The sequence below is a fragment of the Notothenia rossii genome (assembly GCF_949606895.1).
Source record: "Notothenia rossii genome assembly, chromosome: 8".
Taxonomy (NCBI): domain Eukaryota; kingdom Metazoa; phylum Chordata; class Actinopteri; order Perciformes; family Nototheniidae; genus Notothenia; species Notothenia rossii.
The window spans coordinates 10,313,602-10,331,080 of record NC_136906.1 but is presented as its reverse complement, the minus strand read 5'-3'; the positions used below and the strand labels follow the sequence as shown (position 1 = coordinate 10,331,080).

Here is a 17,479-nt window from a genome sequence, read left to right as displayed (position 1 = left end):
GGTTCACCTTTAAACATAGAGCAGTCAAAAAAAAGCTCAAATAAAACCTGGGAGGATTCGACTGTTCATCTTGCTTCTGGTCCTGATAAGAGGACAGAGACAGGACACTCTACCTGGGAATATAAATCTACCTCACCGTAAGCACTAATGAATACAGCTTGTTGCTATTAGTTTAGTTGATGGGAAGTGATTTAGGTAATTATGTTTTCTTCACGGATAGAAAGTCTCCTTAATGTGTCTGGAGTGTGTGTGACTCATGGATGCGAGTGGGTGAGCTGCATTCAGGTGTGCAGCCAAGTGCAGGGAATTGAAAATGTCCTCCAAGTATATCATAATAACTTTACCTAACACATTAAAACAACCACAGCACTTACAAAACATCACTATACAGATTTTCAGCATCCTTTCAAAAACAGTAGATCTCTATATTGGAATAAAATAGACAGCACAATCCTGAATCTACAGGTTGTCTAATTGACGAAACAATCTCTAGAGCAACATGTTAGAATATAAACAGGGTAGCTGCTGCCACACGGTGGCTCATTAACCTCAACACACCCTGTCACTCCCAACCCTCCAAAACCCCAACACACACACACAAAACACACAGATGAGACTGACTTCAATAAAAAACACAAAAAATACATTACAAAATATACTTTTTTTATATATCTAATATGATAACAAAGCACTTTTTCATGGCACTTTGTGATCACTGTGACGCCTCAGAAGAGGGACGAATGTGACAGCCAGCTAAATTCCACAAGCAAACATTCATAATGAACATTGTACAAAGAAACAAGTTACAAAATGTGGAGCGTGAACAAATACAGCTTGGTTACAGTCTACACAACAACATCCATCGTTAGAGGAGACACATCAATGTTCTGGGAGTTCTGCGAGCACGTCCGTGTTTTGCGGATGGTTAAAAATGTAAATAGCATGCAAAGGTATCTCTAACCAAAAGATGAGAAAGTAATGATAATGATATCTTTGTATGAAGCCTGGTGTGACAGTGGGTTGCTCAACCAGCACATTTACATGAACAGTACTTTAAATTAAGTGTCACTGGCCCTGAATTGAATGTACAGACAAACACACAGCAAAAAGTGGCTTTATTCCACCTAACAGCAATACAGATGTGAACAGACAGGATCATTTGAGCTACAATCTGACTGTGAGATTGACGTCCACTTCTCAAACACACTGATTTATCAAAGGGTAAGACTGTAAGGCCAAAAGGGGTTCAGTTCACAGCCTGGTAAAACAGGGATGGAAACAAACTAAGAGCTGCAGGGGCAAAATGCGATATCTACACCAACAGTCGTATTGAACTGCCATTAATCATGAGTCAGGCTCTTCAGACTGCAGGATGAAAAATGTGGCACTTGTGAGAATTTGATCGAACTCCGTTTTTCAGTGTCTGCTGCTAGAACAAATAAAACTCAAAAAGTTAACAGACGCCTCGCAGGCTTATTCTCTGCTGTGCGGCAGGGGTGAAGTATTTTCGTAGGTAGCTGGCAAACAAACGTTTTTTTTTTTGTTCAGCAAGGTAATGTTCACAAAGAACATTAGCTGTTATGATTTTTGAAACATAAATGCAATTTCAAGCAGTGAAAAGCAACCAGGTTTCCATGATCTCAACATCAGAAATCCTTATCTGCATTACAAAAGCTTTTCCTTTCAGCGTGATTCATTGATGAATCTACGAGTTGTAAAAGTTAAGTAGGAATAATTAGCACAAAAAAAAAAACGTATTGCAAAAACACTAACACATTTTATGGGTTTCGGACTTATTCCTGCAGCACACTTGGTTGACTCGCATCTTGACCCCAGCCAGTTGTAATAGAATTTGCAAGAGCCAAGAAACGATAGGATCTATTTCCATTATATGGCAGTAAACACAACACCTAGGCCTGCCGAAAACCGTGCTGTGTGTTCATGTTTGAATATTTTGCACTGAAACTCAATGTCCAAACATCAATCACAAGAGTGCCATAGTTTCCATCTAAAACGACAAATGATGTGTTTGCAGCTATTTAGAATAGAAAGATAATTACGTTTTTTCCGTGTCCCTGGAGATATTGCATTTCAGATTGCAACTCCTGACTTGTAATTTGATACAACTGTCACTACAAAGACCACACACATTTCTACAAATGACATACAAAGAGTTTCAAATTCACATTTCAGATAAGGGATGGCTGCCAATCCAGATTCACTTTCCATTGGAGCTTAAAGCCCGGTGGTGGAGACGAGGTGGTCCGCTTCTCAGGTTTGGTGCTGGGATTAGCTTTTATGTAAGAGAGCAGACTTTATTTATATGTTTACCTCGATCCAACTCCTTCCCTTCCTCCCCCTCCTTCTCTCTCTGCGTGTCTCTGCCTGGAGATCAGTGTCAGCTACATGTGGCCACAGCAGCTCGACTTGTGCTTCTGAGCCTCGATGTAGTCGTGTATCTGGAACTTGGGCTCATTTTGCTGCTGGGTGGCTCTGTGCTTCAGCTCCCTGATGAAGAGAGACGCAGGAAGTTAGATACAGAGGAGGTGGATGTGTGGGATGGAGCACACAGGGTGAGCAAATCAAGAAAATGAGAAAGGAAGAGAAATTTAAAAAAAAAGCACAAGCGAGGGAGAGAAACTCATATCTGTACTGAGATTTAATCAAAATGCCTTTGGCAAGAACCATTTAATCAAACTTGCACTTAAAATACACACAACGATTGCAAATCACCCACTGCTGTATTTCACAGCTCTGGGGACGTGCTGTGCAATCAGTTGTTTTTTGTGACAAAAACAATGATTCTTTGTGCCTTTCAATAGGAAAGGTGTGTGCACACGGAAGTCAGTCAAAAGCAGAAATTGCACAGCTGGTGTTTAAAATCCACAGGGAGCCTCAAACATGCACAATCCCGGTTTAACAACAACAGGAAGAAACAAGATATTAGCTAAAGAAGGAAAGTAGTTGCATGAATCAGAGAGAAGTCTGTGAGCATCGAAGAGAAACATCAAAATGATCAGGGAAGGAGATTAGCGTAACCCGAGTATTCAACATACATAATAATGCATGTGTTTATGACTCCATGAATCCAAATGAATTCATGCACTTTTCTTTTTAATATAAAAAGAGAACATTGTGCCAATTTAACAGGTCTAGAAACAAAATGTTTTTCTCCCTTCAGAGGACTATATAAAAGACGCCTTTAAAGTGTCCAAATATTAGTTTTACGGATCAATGCAGCTGTTTTCTGTAATGAGTAAAGTGCTATGGCTTCCCTGTATGACCCCTTTGAGAGTCTGTTTTTCATTTCTATCTCTGTTTGGTTGTTATTTTTTAGAGTGAGAGTTGTTTGCTCTCATTTTAGGAGGCTAGTGGGGCGTTTGGAAATATCTCCTTAGACTTTCCACCTGTCACTTCTGTCCAGCTTTCTGTAAGGAAAACCTGCTGTCATGCCTTCATTCAGAGCTCAGCATTAAGACACTTGGCTGATAAAGAAATCATGTTCAGATTTAAAAACCAGTTGCATCCTTCAGGGATTTCCCCCCTGTTGTTAGCTTAAAAGCTACATGCAGTGCGCTGTTGGAGGGACATCTTGTATGACATGGAATACTAAAATGAAATATACTATATGGCCTAAAGCAAGTGGCAAATCTTTGTAATGTTTTAATTCAAAAACACAACAGCCTCCACTCTGGGCGATACAGTTTGACACAAAGTCTACTTCCAGTTGGTCCTTAACGTATTGGATTGGACTGAGTTTAGGATTCTATGCTGGACACCACATAAATGTTACAGAAAGGGTATTTATGTGCCTCATGTTGTAAATCAAGGCATGTTGGGAAATGAGAGTGTCTACAGTACGACCTTTCACCAAAAGTTGAAAGCACACTTTCATATCATTCTATATGGCAGTACACTTCATTTCGGAAGTAAAATTACTTATTTACATTTGTTGTATTTTAATGAACTGCCAGGCAAAAAAATCTGTCAAATCAACACTTGTTTATGGGCCAACTTTAGTCTGTATGCCCTACTTTTGACAGCCTAAGTCATCTAATCAAGATCAAAGTAATATCTAAGTATTAGTAGTAGTACAAAGTAGTATCTAAGTCAACTTAAGCCTATTTGAGCACCTGTAAAAGCGCTAACAAATTAAATCTATTATTATTATTATTATTATTATCCAGTAGATTTTGTTCACGTACACAAATATAAATAGGTGCAGCTATAAGACTTACTTTGCTATAGCGAGAAAGGCCAGCTCCACATTGACTCCTGTCTTCGCACTGGTCTCCATAAATGGTACACCATATTCCTAGATGAGAAACATCAGATGAGCAAGTGGAGTGGCTGTTGTTGAGATGTGACCACATAGAGAAGTGATACATTACCTTCGCCAGCCTCTCTCCATCCTCCGTCTTCACGACCCTCTCTGCAGCAGCGTCTGCCTGTGAGACAGCAGGAGAGGAAAACAACATCATGAGTGGAGGACGGAGGGTCACAGACGCACCATACCATTAGCTACACTGATGCAGCATCGTGTCTCTCTGCACGTCCTCTTATCTGCCGCCGGCTGCTGAGCCAGAGCTCTCTCAGACTGATGAGATGTCAGAAACTCCACCTCAAGCAGAAGAGCACCCCCACACACACTGATGCCCCCCCAGTCCTGCTGCTCTCACAGCAAACCATCTGATCTGCTGCTGTGTGACATCTCTGACCCCGGGCAAAGGTGAGTCCTCTCTGATCCACCAGAGGGAGCTTAGAAATATATTAGCTCTGACTGCAGATGTATCACCAGCGGCAGTGCGGAAGCTCAAAGCCAGTGATGATAAGTAATTTTTGTGTCAGATATTGAAATTATCCTTCCCACGTCTGTAGAATGAATTTGTGTTGTTCTGTCAGTCTACCATCTTTATGTTCACTGGAGGGAATGTCTTCTCAAAGACAAAAACAAAAAAACAATAGAGAGACACAAACACAATTGAGACTGTGCTTCACTTGTAAATGTTAAAACAAGCGAGTGAGAGTTCACATTCATGCATTCGCTGCACAGTGGAGGCAGTTTCTGGCTTTAAGGTGTTCACATGTCTGCTTGAGTGTGATAAGAGTGTGTTAAAATTGTGCTAAGAGACCAGTTATCCTCATGATCTTCTTATGGAGCGGAAAAAAGGAAGCTTTGCTCACCTTGTTGCCGAGCAACATGATGACCACATCCTTCTGGGCATACTCGTGAATTTCAGTCAGCCAAGCCTTTCAAAGTAAAAAAGAAAGAGATACAGGAGGGGGGAGAAGAAAGAGATTAGTCCTTTTAAAAAAGTACCATCGCGTACAGTCTTAATTTTTGTCCTGCTGCTGAGCTCAGATTTTACAATCCTCCAATCAATCATGCTGAGACTCAGTCACTCTCATCCCTGAACACTTTTATTGCTTTCCATTACTGAAACTTGGAAATGTGTGGCAGAGCAACTGATAACATCGTGTCATTTCCAAAGAGGGCTGGGAGAAAATGTTGGAGGTACTTTGCATTTAAACCAGTCAAAGTGAAACGTTCAGCTTGAGAGGCTCGAGGAAGTGAAAATGAACCGACAGAATAAAGAGAGAAGGAGTGGGAGGGAAAGTCATTTAATAGTCTTACCCTGATATTGTCAAACGACATCTTACTGGTGATATCATAGAGCAGAAGTAACGCTGTAAAGGGAAACAGAACATTGTTACCTTCACACTGTCATATGCAACACATTAACACCTACCTGCACACTTTCTAGGCACAATAATAAATTATAGGCTACACATCTCAGCCGGGTTGCCTCCCTACCTACACTACCCGTTCCTACACACACTCACACACACACACACAGACCATGAGGAAGTGCATTATAAAATCAAAGGTTACCCTGGGCATCTCTGTAGTAGGCGTGCGTTACGCTTCGGAATCTCTCTTGGCCCGCTGTATCCCAGATCTGCGTAACAAACCACATAATTACCCAACAGCTAGCGTGGGAAAACTGAACCGCATGATGAACAATCCCCACAGTAAATCCTCCACAGCCAACGACTCATAGCAGAACACATACCATTATATTTCCCTACTGAGCCAAAAATGCAGACAATATTTATATATATATTATAGTCAATATTGAGTAAAGACATATTTTATATAGTTTTAAAAAACCGCACCATTTCAAAGACAAAAGCTCAACCAAACCAAACCATCAAGAGACAAATTAGCTGCTCCGAGATAAGTTAGCCACAGCTAGCCGCTTAAGCTAAATGTACTATTATAGGCTACTCCCTAGGTTGTTTTCTTGAAAAATAAACACATAGCTATAACTAAATAACATTTTAGGCAATTTAGTGTGTCATGCCATATAAATAAGGTAGAAACTAAATCTGGTCATGAAGAATAAAACAACTAACATTAAAATGGGTATGCTAATAGGATAAGAGGCCTAGCTGAGCAGGTTGAACATTTTGAAAAGCCTTACAGGTTTTTTAGTGCCATATAACTTTAATTTTTCAGAGGAATAAGCTAAAACCCAAACTAAACAATAAAAAGGCTAGCTGCTAAAGTTGATACATACATTTTGATGAACATATTGGAAGTTAAGCTAAATAGCCTAGTTTAGCAGAGTAGCTGCAAGGTAAGCTGACTCTGGTTCAACATTGTGTGGTTGAGCTTATTTTATACTTAAACTTAAATGTATACAATTTAAATTAATAAATTATATTACATGAAGGTAATGACAAATACATAGAAAGCTAAATTAGCATTACTGACTTTTATTTCTAGTTTTCTAAAAGCAGAGTGCAGTCTTTTCAATAATTGGTTTAATAAGACATAGAAATATGTATGAAATCCTATCATACGGTTTATAAATACTGTTTATTTTTTACCAAACACTAAGCGTTTGGGTACAGTAGGCCCATCACCTATATTTAGTATAGACTCATGTTGGAAGAGTCTAGTTTGGAATCATTAACAGGATTTGAATCATGTTCATGGCCCATGCAAGGAAAACAAATTAAAAGCATTTCCTCGTAAGGAGGAATCTAATTGTGGCACCTCCCACTCAGTGTTGAATGAACAGGTTATGATGATAGACAGGTTTGTGCCTTGGATTAACAGCTTTTTGCTGGCACACAATCATGCAGAGTGGCTCATATTGTATAAATACTATACCTTAATTTGATTGCATGGCAGTACAAACAATGACAGTCATTTAGGTGTCAATTATTTAGGTCAACTATAGATTTGAGAAATCTTTTCAGATGACTTTCGATTCTGTAAACATTTACCAGATGAGTCAATTGGAAAATGGTTTTAAGGAGGATGTAATTATTTGTCATTCAATGAGCTAATAAGGAAGACATCTTCTTAGCAGGTAAAGGTCTGTGATCTTACCTGGAGTTTGACTTTCAGGTTGTCGACATCCACCACTTTATTCTGCAAACATGAGAAGAGCAGTGAGAGTCTGACAGTCAACCATATGCTTTACAGACTGGAGTGCTGTAAAAAAAAACTAAACAGAAATGAATGTTGAACATCACCGCAGATTAAGAATAGCTAAGAGACTCAGCATGTGGTAAAAGAAACAAGACAACTAAAAGTGGCTTTGAACAATGGCAGAGAAAGTCATTTGCAACACCCACACAACAGCAAGGTCCTGGGATTAGACTTAATTACACAACAGTGAGAAAGACGGCTGGCAGCATAACAACTGACTCCCCCGTTAATTTCCTGCAGCCCCGTAGGGTGCCCTCTGAGTTCCTGTAGAGAAAGGATCGTCTTAAAATAGTTATGGTTATAAAAAGCTAAATGTGTACAGATGATTATGTTGAAGAAAGAGTGAATGGAACTCAAGGTGATGCTAACATGCATTATTTAAACATGCGTGCTCCAACATGCTTAAATGAAACAACAGGTTCTCTCACGCTCTGTTTAATGGAGGCTGCGGGTTATTTTTATTTAATGTGACCTGCTATAGCATCAAGCCAAGTCGCAACCACAACTCAACCTTGCACAGAAAAACACACCAAAGAGAGATGAAGGAAGTGTGACTAACAAATGCTCTGCAGCACTTCCTTAATCACTTCGTATCAGTGACAGGTCACCACAAACAGCCCCTGCCTTTCCTCTGAAGGCACACACATGTGCTTGAAGGAAATGCAGTCAGGGCTTCACAGTGACAAAAGAAAACCACTGCGATTTGTGAGAGAGACAAAGCGGCCACATGCCAAATCCTCTTCCTTGGCAGAATGGACATGGTTCAACCCCTGCACTAGTTGCTATGGGTTTCCATTTCCCCCCTCAATTATGACATCGGAGGAGCCTGCATGCTGACTAACTGCTACAAGGAAGCATGCCGAAAATAGACCGGCAATGTTACAAGCTGCCACAACAGCCTGCCTATCCATGCACAGAGCACCACCTCAGCATACTGAATCAACTACTCCATCAGATCCTCTGTTTCTAAGCAGCTTTGCCCCTGTGCATAAGTAGAAGACAGAAATATATTGAGTGATTTTTCCGATTGGATGGTGTGACAATGAATGTAAAAGTTAACCAGCGTCAGTTTACTTTCCCTAATGGGTTTTATGAATGGGATCTGGCCGCAGCACTTGTTGCTTTGGTTTGAGTGGTGGCCCGATGAACCGTTTATGCTCTTGAATAGACAATTTCCATATAGATCATGTATCTGTCAGACATCCATTACACTCTGTGATGTCTACACTACCATCAGAAGAAGACAATGCATCACTCTGGCTAATGCAACACAATCTCCTCCTCAAACAAGCCCTACTTGACTTGCCATTAGTGTGAGTGTTGTGCCCTGATTGGAGGGATACAGAAGGTCGAAAACATTCGCTTCAAACAACCTATTGTTTCATCTCTGCAAAGAAAGATACAGTATGTGTGTGTGTGTGTGTGTGTGTGTGTGTGTGTGTGTGTGTGTGTGTGTGTGTGTGTGTGTGTGTGTGTGTGTGTGTGTGTGTGTGTGTGTGTGTGTGTGTGTGTGTGTGTGTGTGTGTGTGTGTGTGTGTGTGTGGGTGTGTGTCACTGTAGGAGCTGGTCTGTCGGCACTGTGACTCCTTCAGGATCGAGCTGTGCTGTAGCCTTTCCAGGAGACAGAGACGTGGGCAGGCATCTGCCAAGACATTTATGAACAGAGGCTCGCAGCACAAGTGTTCTGAGGGCTTGAATGATCGGTGAGAGGATTTGTACATTTGGTGCCATCATCGCAGAATGACTAAGTGTTCCCCGCAGAAGTAAGGTGATAATTGGGCCACAGCGTGACTCTAACAATTCTGTCTTTTGTCACTTTTGATATATCATTAGGATGTTTTTCATAAGGCAAATGTTTCCGTATAGTAACGAATAATAACACAAACACAGGAATAATGAACAGTATAACGAGCCATTCTGTGAGACTGTTCAAAAGCATCTCTCTCACCCTAAAGTCTATTCCAACGGTGGCTATAAAGTTGCCTCCCAGAAATGCCCCGTCTTTAAAGCGCACCAAGACGCACGTCTTCCCCACGGACGAGTCTCCCAGCAGCATCACCTACAGCAGACCCACCACCAGAAGAGGGACAACAGGTTACAAAGCATGACTTAAGATAAGATGAACAGTCCCTCCTGAAGAGGAAATTGAAGCTGAAGGATGTGCTGCAGGCAATAGTTTTGCAATAATCATGATGTTTGACTCAGATGTTGGGCAATGCCTTATTTTGGTAAGATTGCAACCAACATGACACTCCAGGGAGATGATTCAAGATATTTCAAACCACTCTGTCATTTTAACTCTCATCATGTTTCAGTGTGCATCCAAAACTAATCAATATAATAACAACAGGATGTGCAATTATACAATCCATCCAGCCCATCCAGTTATTCACACAGTGAGTCATAGCTACATAAACATATTCGTGGATAACACTGCAATTAACTTTTGTCTTTGGGCCTTTATTAAACAGTTGCAGTTGTTCATGTTACATATTTAATGAGAGGGAGCAACAAGTACACCCTCAGCAAAAATTTGCTTATCAGTTAGGGCGGACAAAGCTAGCTCGAGAGATTTAAGGGCTCAGACAGACTTCTTAGTCATTTAATTTTAAACCATCAGGTGTTTAAAAACATTGACAATGCATAAATGCAGACTTAAAGGTTTTTGTCCTATTATTCTCCAGATGTGGAGAGTATACAGTCATGTTGTTGCTGCTGGTACACACAGATGTGTATGTATGTCAAACCTACATACACAGATACCTGTTCAGCCAACAGCACCACCAACAGAAACACAAAAAGACGGAAATACACACCTTGAAGGCAATATCATAATACTCGTTAACAGAAGCGCATCTCTCCAACATATATTTTGACGTTCCGTTTTTAGCCTGCTTTTCCAGCAACAGTGTATTTCTTTCAGACATCTCAAAGCCAAGAAAAGACGCGCAGGCTGAGAAAAAGCCAAAGCGCAGTTTATCTCCGAGATGTGTCCAAGAAAGACGCGCAACGTGTCCGCGAGATCTCCGCCGCTCAGTCCCGGTGTCCGCGAGCCCCTTCCGCTCGCATTACTGCGCGTGGCCACAAAATGATCACCAGGCGCTTCCCAGAGGAGGAAGAAATTAAACAAATAAAAATAATTACACCTTAATATCGCACAGTAAGAAGACGGAACTTGAAACCCAATCCTCTACATCCACCAGCAGTTAACAAAGCGGTGATGGCAAACAGGCGGAAACATTTCTCTGCATCCTGGCGTGGGCAGATGGTTAACTGAGCGTGAGGACGTCGGAACCCGGCAGTGTTTCAGGCTGACATTGTGCCCAATAACAGCTGTGGGGGTCAAGCGCACTGCTGGCCGACTCATCCGCCACAGGTGGTGCTGAGGAGGGTCAGAGAGGGGAAACATGAATTGTGACTAATTAGTGTAAATACACTTGATGTATAATGTGATGTATTCATTCAAGATGGTTATTGGACGCAAAATGGCATGCACACCTTAACCAGAGTCATTTTTCCTAACATATTTCCTTTAAATAGGCTATATCAGGGAAATATGCCTGAAATGTGACTTATTAATCTAAATAAACTTACCGTGATTTACATTTAAAATGGATACACCTTATTGGTGCATAAAATGGCGTGCAAACCTCATCCAGATTTATTTTTCCTAACATGTTTCCTTTAAATATATCAGGATAATTGCTGCCAATCATCACAAAAAGTAGATCCTATTCTTTTATATAATTCTTCAGAACACATTTGTTCTTTACCATCCCTCCCCACAACATAAAAACAATGATCTTCTTATCAAAATCTGTAAACAATATTCCATATTTGTTCAATGAATGAGCATGTCATACATGTCTAAAATGGTTTCAGTGAGTCTGAAAAATGAATCTTTCCTGTAGTGTTTGTCTCCCCCCAGTGTTCAAGGCTCCACTCCTCAGTGGTGACAGGGCTCCTGGCCACGGGTCAGATTTCATTTATGTTATATAACATGCCATTATTTGACTGAAATCATTTCTCCGTGCCAGGCGCTTCAGCTCCCCCCCTCTGACATGAGCATAATGATGAAACATGTGAGCTGATTGAATGCTTGATTTGATCATGAATAGGATCATAATGACGCTCTCAGATGAACAGCATGTTGTCATATTCATTTATTACATTTATCAGTGTATGACAATAATTCCCTGATGTGGAAAAATATATTATCTTCCAAGAAAATTCAGCATTGTTTTTTTCCCTTTATGGCAAATGGCAAAAATGCACAACAGGAATAAAATACCACGAATAATGTTGTTTGTCATGTTGTTTGTGTGCATATCGCAGTGCAATCCTGTGCAAAGTGGCAAAAGATGATCCTTCAATTCTCTAGTCTTTGAGTAAATAGAAGGGCTTGAAGGCAAAGAAAGCTTTAAAAGGTTAAAGTTGATTCTCGCCGAGTGAGCCCGAGCAACACACGCTTGATGGATGTTAACCTTCAGTGCATATAAGGCACTTTATCCTGAGCACCTGCACAGCAACAAAAATAACCCAAATAATGATGGAAGTGTTTTTGCAGACACTTCTGCTGTTTATGTGGTGCATTTCTCCCCAGGGCCTTTTGACGCTTGAATCATACTCCAGCACAATCCTAAGATAATGCGAGACTTCCACCCAGATGTCCTCGTTCCTCCTCTGTGCTGCTGTAATGGCACTGACACAAAGCCAAAGTGATCGCAGCGGAAGAATCATACATTAAATGAGCACCATATGCATCTTTCCTGTTTTTCTACCTCTTGTCACACAGAGTGCACCTCCCCCTCAACATGTCACACAGCATTACATCACTCTCCTCCGCTGCAAACATCCAGCAGCAAAGGACTTTGATTAGCAGTGCTGTCTTCAGAAGCAGTGGCATCATTAACCATAATCATACAAACACACACACGGTGTTAAGGCAGTGTAATGCATGCAGTGAGAAGACGCACCATCCCACACAGGAGGATACAACTGATACTGGACTCACACAGCAGAGACCCAGAGAAGATTGGCTCAGGGAAGATGAAAACATACGAGGGAGGGTGTGTGGGGGACAGGAAGTGTGTGTGGACTCACTGTGAAGCCGATGCCCACGGTGGCAGTGAAGGATCCTGGGAGGAACTTGCCCTGGTCGAACTGAACCAGCAGGGAAGTCTTGCCCACGCCGCTGTCCCCCACGAGGATGGTCTGCAGAGAGATGCAACGTCAGGTTTCCCCGCTAACTGCCTGAGGCCAGTGCAATGTGAGTGGGAACATAGTGTGTGTGTGTGTTTCAATGCACATCTGTTGATCAGGGCACAGCTCACTGTTCTGTAATAACATGTGATGACTGATGTCTCCAAGAAGGGAAGCGCACCGTGGAGCACTGAACTGAAATTGAAATGCATCAATCTGGTTAATGCGACACAATCTTCTCCTCAAACAACCCCTACTTGACTTGCCATTAGTTTGAGTGTTGTGCCCTGATTGGAGGGATACAGAAGGTTGAAACACTCGCTTCAAACAACCTATTGTTTCATCTCTGCAAAGAAAGATACACAGTAGAAATCTGTGTGTGTGTGTGTGTGTGTGTGTGTGTGTGTGTGTGTGTGTGTGTGTGTGTGTGTGTCCAATACTGTCTAACTGTATCAAAGAAGGCTTCTTTTATTGATACAGCTATCTCTCTTTGCCTTGCCCTTTACTTGTACACATTACGCTAACAAAAATAAAACAATGCTTTGTTTCGGGTGATTATAGAACAGAAAAAAATAGTACTAATCATACTATTACATTCCTGCCAATACATCTCTCTAAATAAGAAAAAAAAAAAACCTCTTTGAACATTAAAGAAGGTCAACATGTCACAATAGGAGCACAGAAGACAAACATGAAACCGGAAAATGTGCATCATGTCATCAAGTATTTGCTTTAACTGATATTATCCTTGACCCTTGGAAACAGCCTGTCCTCTACTTCGGCAACCAATAGAAAGAAACTATTATAAAGTAATTTAAACTAGCTCCACCGCGACCAACAACACTGTATCGTGCTACTTAGTGATGTATCCTTATAAACAATCTATGTAATGATATAATCAAATAATAATATATAATGTTCTCTTTGCAGATCATGTACATTTAGCCAAAAACAAATCAAACACACACACAGGCGATATGACACAGTTCTCATGTCCGGGGGTCATGCGTCTCCCCCGCAGGGATGTTAATGTTCACTTGTCACCAAAGCTCTGGACGTGGGCATCAATTGGCCTGCTTGTCGCCATGGTTATCGCCTTCTCGAGTGCCGCGGTGCAGGCGTCCAGCCCGGAGCTCCTCAGCAGCAGATGCTTGCCTCCTTGTTGACATTTATCACCCACCCCCCCCACCCATCCTCCTTCTCGACCCCGCTGCCTCTTATCTGCACTCTCAAAGAGCCCCCATGCAGAGCAGCATCACACGCAGCACTCTGAAACGCACACTTTAGTCACCGACATCCACAAGTTGGGCACATTCGACTCTGCTATTCTATAAAAAACGCAGAATTGTGACAGTTTGAGCAGATAAACAAGAAGAACATCAAAGGCTCTCTGCGGCTTTAAGGAGAGGGTTTGCTCTCTTTGAAGATATATACCCTTTTTAATAGCTGAGTAAAACAATATTCTTAAATGCTGAAAATACAGATGAAAGCTTCAGAAATCCAGTAAACAGACAATGACGTTTCAGACAAAGCATACAGTAGTGTTCATAAATAATATAGGATTATATTGTTCCTCTTCTGAATCTATCTTTGAAATAAAAAAATGTATCATTTCATATTCCAGCTATTCCTCAAAAAACATGTTTTGGATATCATGCCACTTACATTTTAAATTTACATTTTAAGAAATTGTAGTTTTTGTATTAGTACCCCAAGCTTCCATGAGTGGGTCAAAAATGACCCGCATGCATTTTCTATGGAAGCCTATGGGGCAACGTTTTTTTTCCAAATGTAAAAAAATTAATAGTGAAAAATTAAATATAAAATATTTCTAGTGTGAACCAAAATATAATACTAAATATTATACAAATGATTTTTCTTAACCAAAATTACAAAAATGGCATAAAAACACATATTATTCTAATACGGGTCCTTTTTGACCCACTTATGGAAGAGTGTAGGGTCCAGTCACTCGTGCATCTAAGGGTTAAAGGCATTCAGAGACATGTTTATTTCCCACAGTGTGAGTGGGTCCTTGCACAAACCGGCCCCTTAAGTCCTCATGATGCACACCAGAGGCTAATGTGTGCATGACTCACAGCGTGTTGTGCAGTGTTAAGCTGGCCAGCATGAAATCAACATTTGACTATTTAATGCGTCCCTCATTAAATTGTAATGCTGGCATGTAAACGTTCTCAGGACAAACTGTCGGAGAACAAAGCAGGAGTGAGGGGGGCCTTTATCTCCAGGAAGCACATGTGGGACTGTGTGTATGCACCGAGTGATGATGGAGAAGACAGTAGGGGGGGGGGTCACTTTGTACACTGCACTTTGAACATGTCTCCATGGCAACATGACATTTCTCCGAGTTGTTTGAGAATATTTGAGTGGCATTGATCATAAAAAATTAGTTGAAGGGGGCCATATTCTGCTCGCTTTCAGGTTCATATCAGTATTTAGTGCTTCTACTGTGAAATGTCTACATGCTTTAATGTTCAAAAAGCTTTTCATTTTCCTCATACTGCCTGTGCAGCAGAACCTCTTTTCACCCTGCGTCTGAAACCAGAGCCCAGTCTGCTCTGATTGGTTAGCTGGCCGGCTCTGTTGCGATTGGTCAACCGCTTAGAGATTGTCCCGCCCCTTAGCTTATCACGTAGAATGTGTTGGAGCGCTAACCAATAGAAGGGCAAGTGTTACATGGTGTAAAGAAAGTGGTCCAATGATTTTAGCCTTTGCAGACCGTTTACATGCACTAAAACATATAAGGCACTACAGGAAAGGGAAAACCCAAACAAGCACTATAGGTCCCCTTTAATGTGTTTGCTTGAGTGTTGGAGGTATTGGCTTTCGAGATGTCTACCTTCTCTCAGATTAATGGTTCTAACCCTACACAGGAATGTCTGTTTCCAGAACTCATGACCCGTTCACTCATATAATCCACCGACTGAAGGGAGTTGTTCCTCCATGAAGCTGCTCACAACAAGCTTTGGGATTATCTTCAGTAAGCGGGTCATGCATTTTGGAAAGAGGCAATGCTGTTGGAATTTAAAAAAAATGTTGCGGCTTTTTTAAGAACCACAACACGGGTGCCGTCTGGTTTGATTACATTTGAGAGAAGGCAGACATCTCTACGGCTGATAGCTCTTATACTGTGACCTTTTCTTTCAAATATATACATTTATCTCCAACAACTTATTATTTTAATATAGGTGTATTTGGAGAGAAACAGTAAGAGAGTACAGGAAGTGTTTTTTTTCATGCTTCCTAAACCATTCAGCAGTTTTTTCTTTAAACGCTGATAACTGTACACTCAGCCTTCACATTAAGAACACTCAAAAGAAACTCAATAAAACCAAATCCTCTAAAGTTTGCAAAGTTTCTTCCTCTTTTTCTATGTCTGAACACTAACCGGTCTGACTAGATTTTGGAACATTAATGTTAACCAAAGTGTAAAGAAATATCTCACTAAAACAGCTTTTTGTTACACAGTTTCTAAAAGTACTTTAAAGTTTTCTGGAGATCCGATTGGCCTATTCTAGCTTGCAAAGAGTGTAGCCATCTGTATGCTCTGTAGTTTCTGGCAGGCGGTGACTCGGCAAAACAACAAATCTAATCAGAAATGTGTTTGCTGGGCAAGAAGGAGTTTGTTCTGGCCTCACAGACAATGCTCTGCCTACTTGGCAAATATTGAACGGCTGAGATATTGAGGGTCTTGAAGCATGCAAATAAGTCATATTGTCAAAACAGATGCCGTCAAATAATTTTTTCTTTGATCATTTCTTGATTTATTTACCAAATTCTCAGTAATAGAGACAATTATTGATTCATAATTTGTATATCTATTTAATTATGAACACTTATTATATGATATGATGGCACTCATTGTAGCTGGCATGATATGGAATACTTCATAATAAAAACATGTTGATTCTGCTGGAGTATGTTAACACAGCGACAGTAAGTATCCAGATATCCTGAAGACGTTTCTTTTACAAGCTGGCAGTGTTTTTTTTATTTATGTGCAGAGGGAGCACACTTTAATAATGCAATAACTGGGTCCACCATATATTGAAAATATTGTTAAATTGTTAGATAATAATTTCCACTCGGTTAGCTACCTTTTGTGTTAATTTAATCCCTGTTTCAATTTCAGATTTGACACATTCTCATCATGATTACTAAGCAATGATTGATTACCTTGTGTGTCAGGTCTTCATTATAGAGGAATGGGTTGGATGTGGGGGTCTGTCCGTCCTCTGTGTCCGTGTCCACTGCAGACGACCCGTAAGCGCTGTCCAAAGACACCAGCGTCCTCTCCTCCTGCCGCTGAGTTTCGCCGTCATCCATCTTGTTTGTTCTGTGGTTTAAACTGGTCAAAACAGATGAGCTTCTGCAAATAAACTAAACATTCAAACTTCCTTTGCTACGTGTCCTCCGCCCCTCCTTCTCTGCATGTGCATCCTGAACAAAGACACAAACAGGACTAAATATTGATGTGATCAGAAACATCAGAGGTAGTTTACACTATTTATGAAGTGGAAAACAAGGAAGTGTTCAGCACCCTGGAGAGCTACTCTTCTCCTGACATCACCTCCACCTGCTTTAATGGAAACACTACAGGTGAGTAGCAAAACATGTCACAAATAAATACCACCAGGAAATGGGACATTATCAAATATGTGAATATGTTTCGGAACAGAAAACTGAACAGTAAATAAAGACGGGGTCAAAATGTGAGATTTGACTAATGACTCATTTTGAATAACAAATACA

General features: G+C 40.8%; 1 protein-coding gene across 4 annotated transcripts; it reads right to left on the bottom strand.

Moving 5' to 3' along the window:
• Positions 1–324: 324 nt before the first annotated feature.
• LOC307015722 (ras-related protein Rab-37) lies at positions 325–17,479 on the bottom strand. Of its 4 annotated transcripts, XM_079644514.1 has the most exons (11): positions 17,230–17,479; positions 16,904–17,096; positions 12,608–12,718; positions 9,453–9,563; positions 7,403–7,444; positions 5,894–5,960; positions 5,636–5,688; positions 5,185–5,250; positions 4,392–4,448; positions 4,239–4,315; positions 325–2,508 (listed from the first exon to the last, which is right to left on the bottom strand). In XM_079644514.1, the coding sequence occupies exons 2-11, from the start codon at positions 17,051–17,053 to the stop codon at positions 2,403–2,405; spliced, it is 840 nt and encodes a 279-aa protein (XP_079500640.1). In that variant the 5' UTR covers positions 17,054–17,096; positions 17,230–17,479; the 3' UTR covers positions 325–2,402. The 4 variants fall into 4 exon arrangements, with proteins under 4 accessions (XP_079500640.1, XP_079500639.1, XP_079500641.1 ...); XM_079644513.1 differs by having other exon boundaries at positions 16,904–17,479; XM_079644515.1 differs by lacking the exon at positions 9,453–9,563 and having other exon boundaries at positions 16,904–17,479.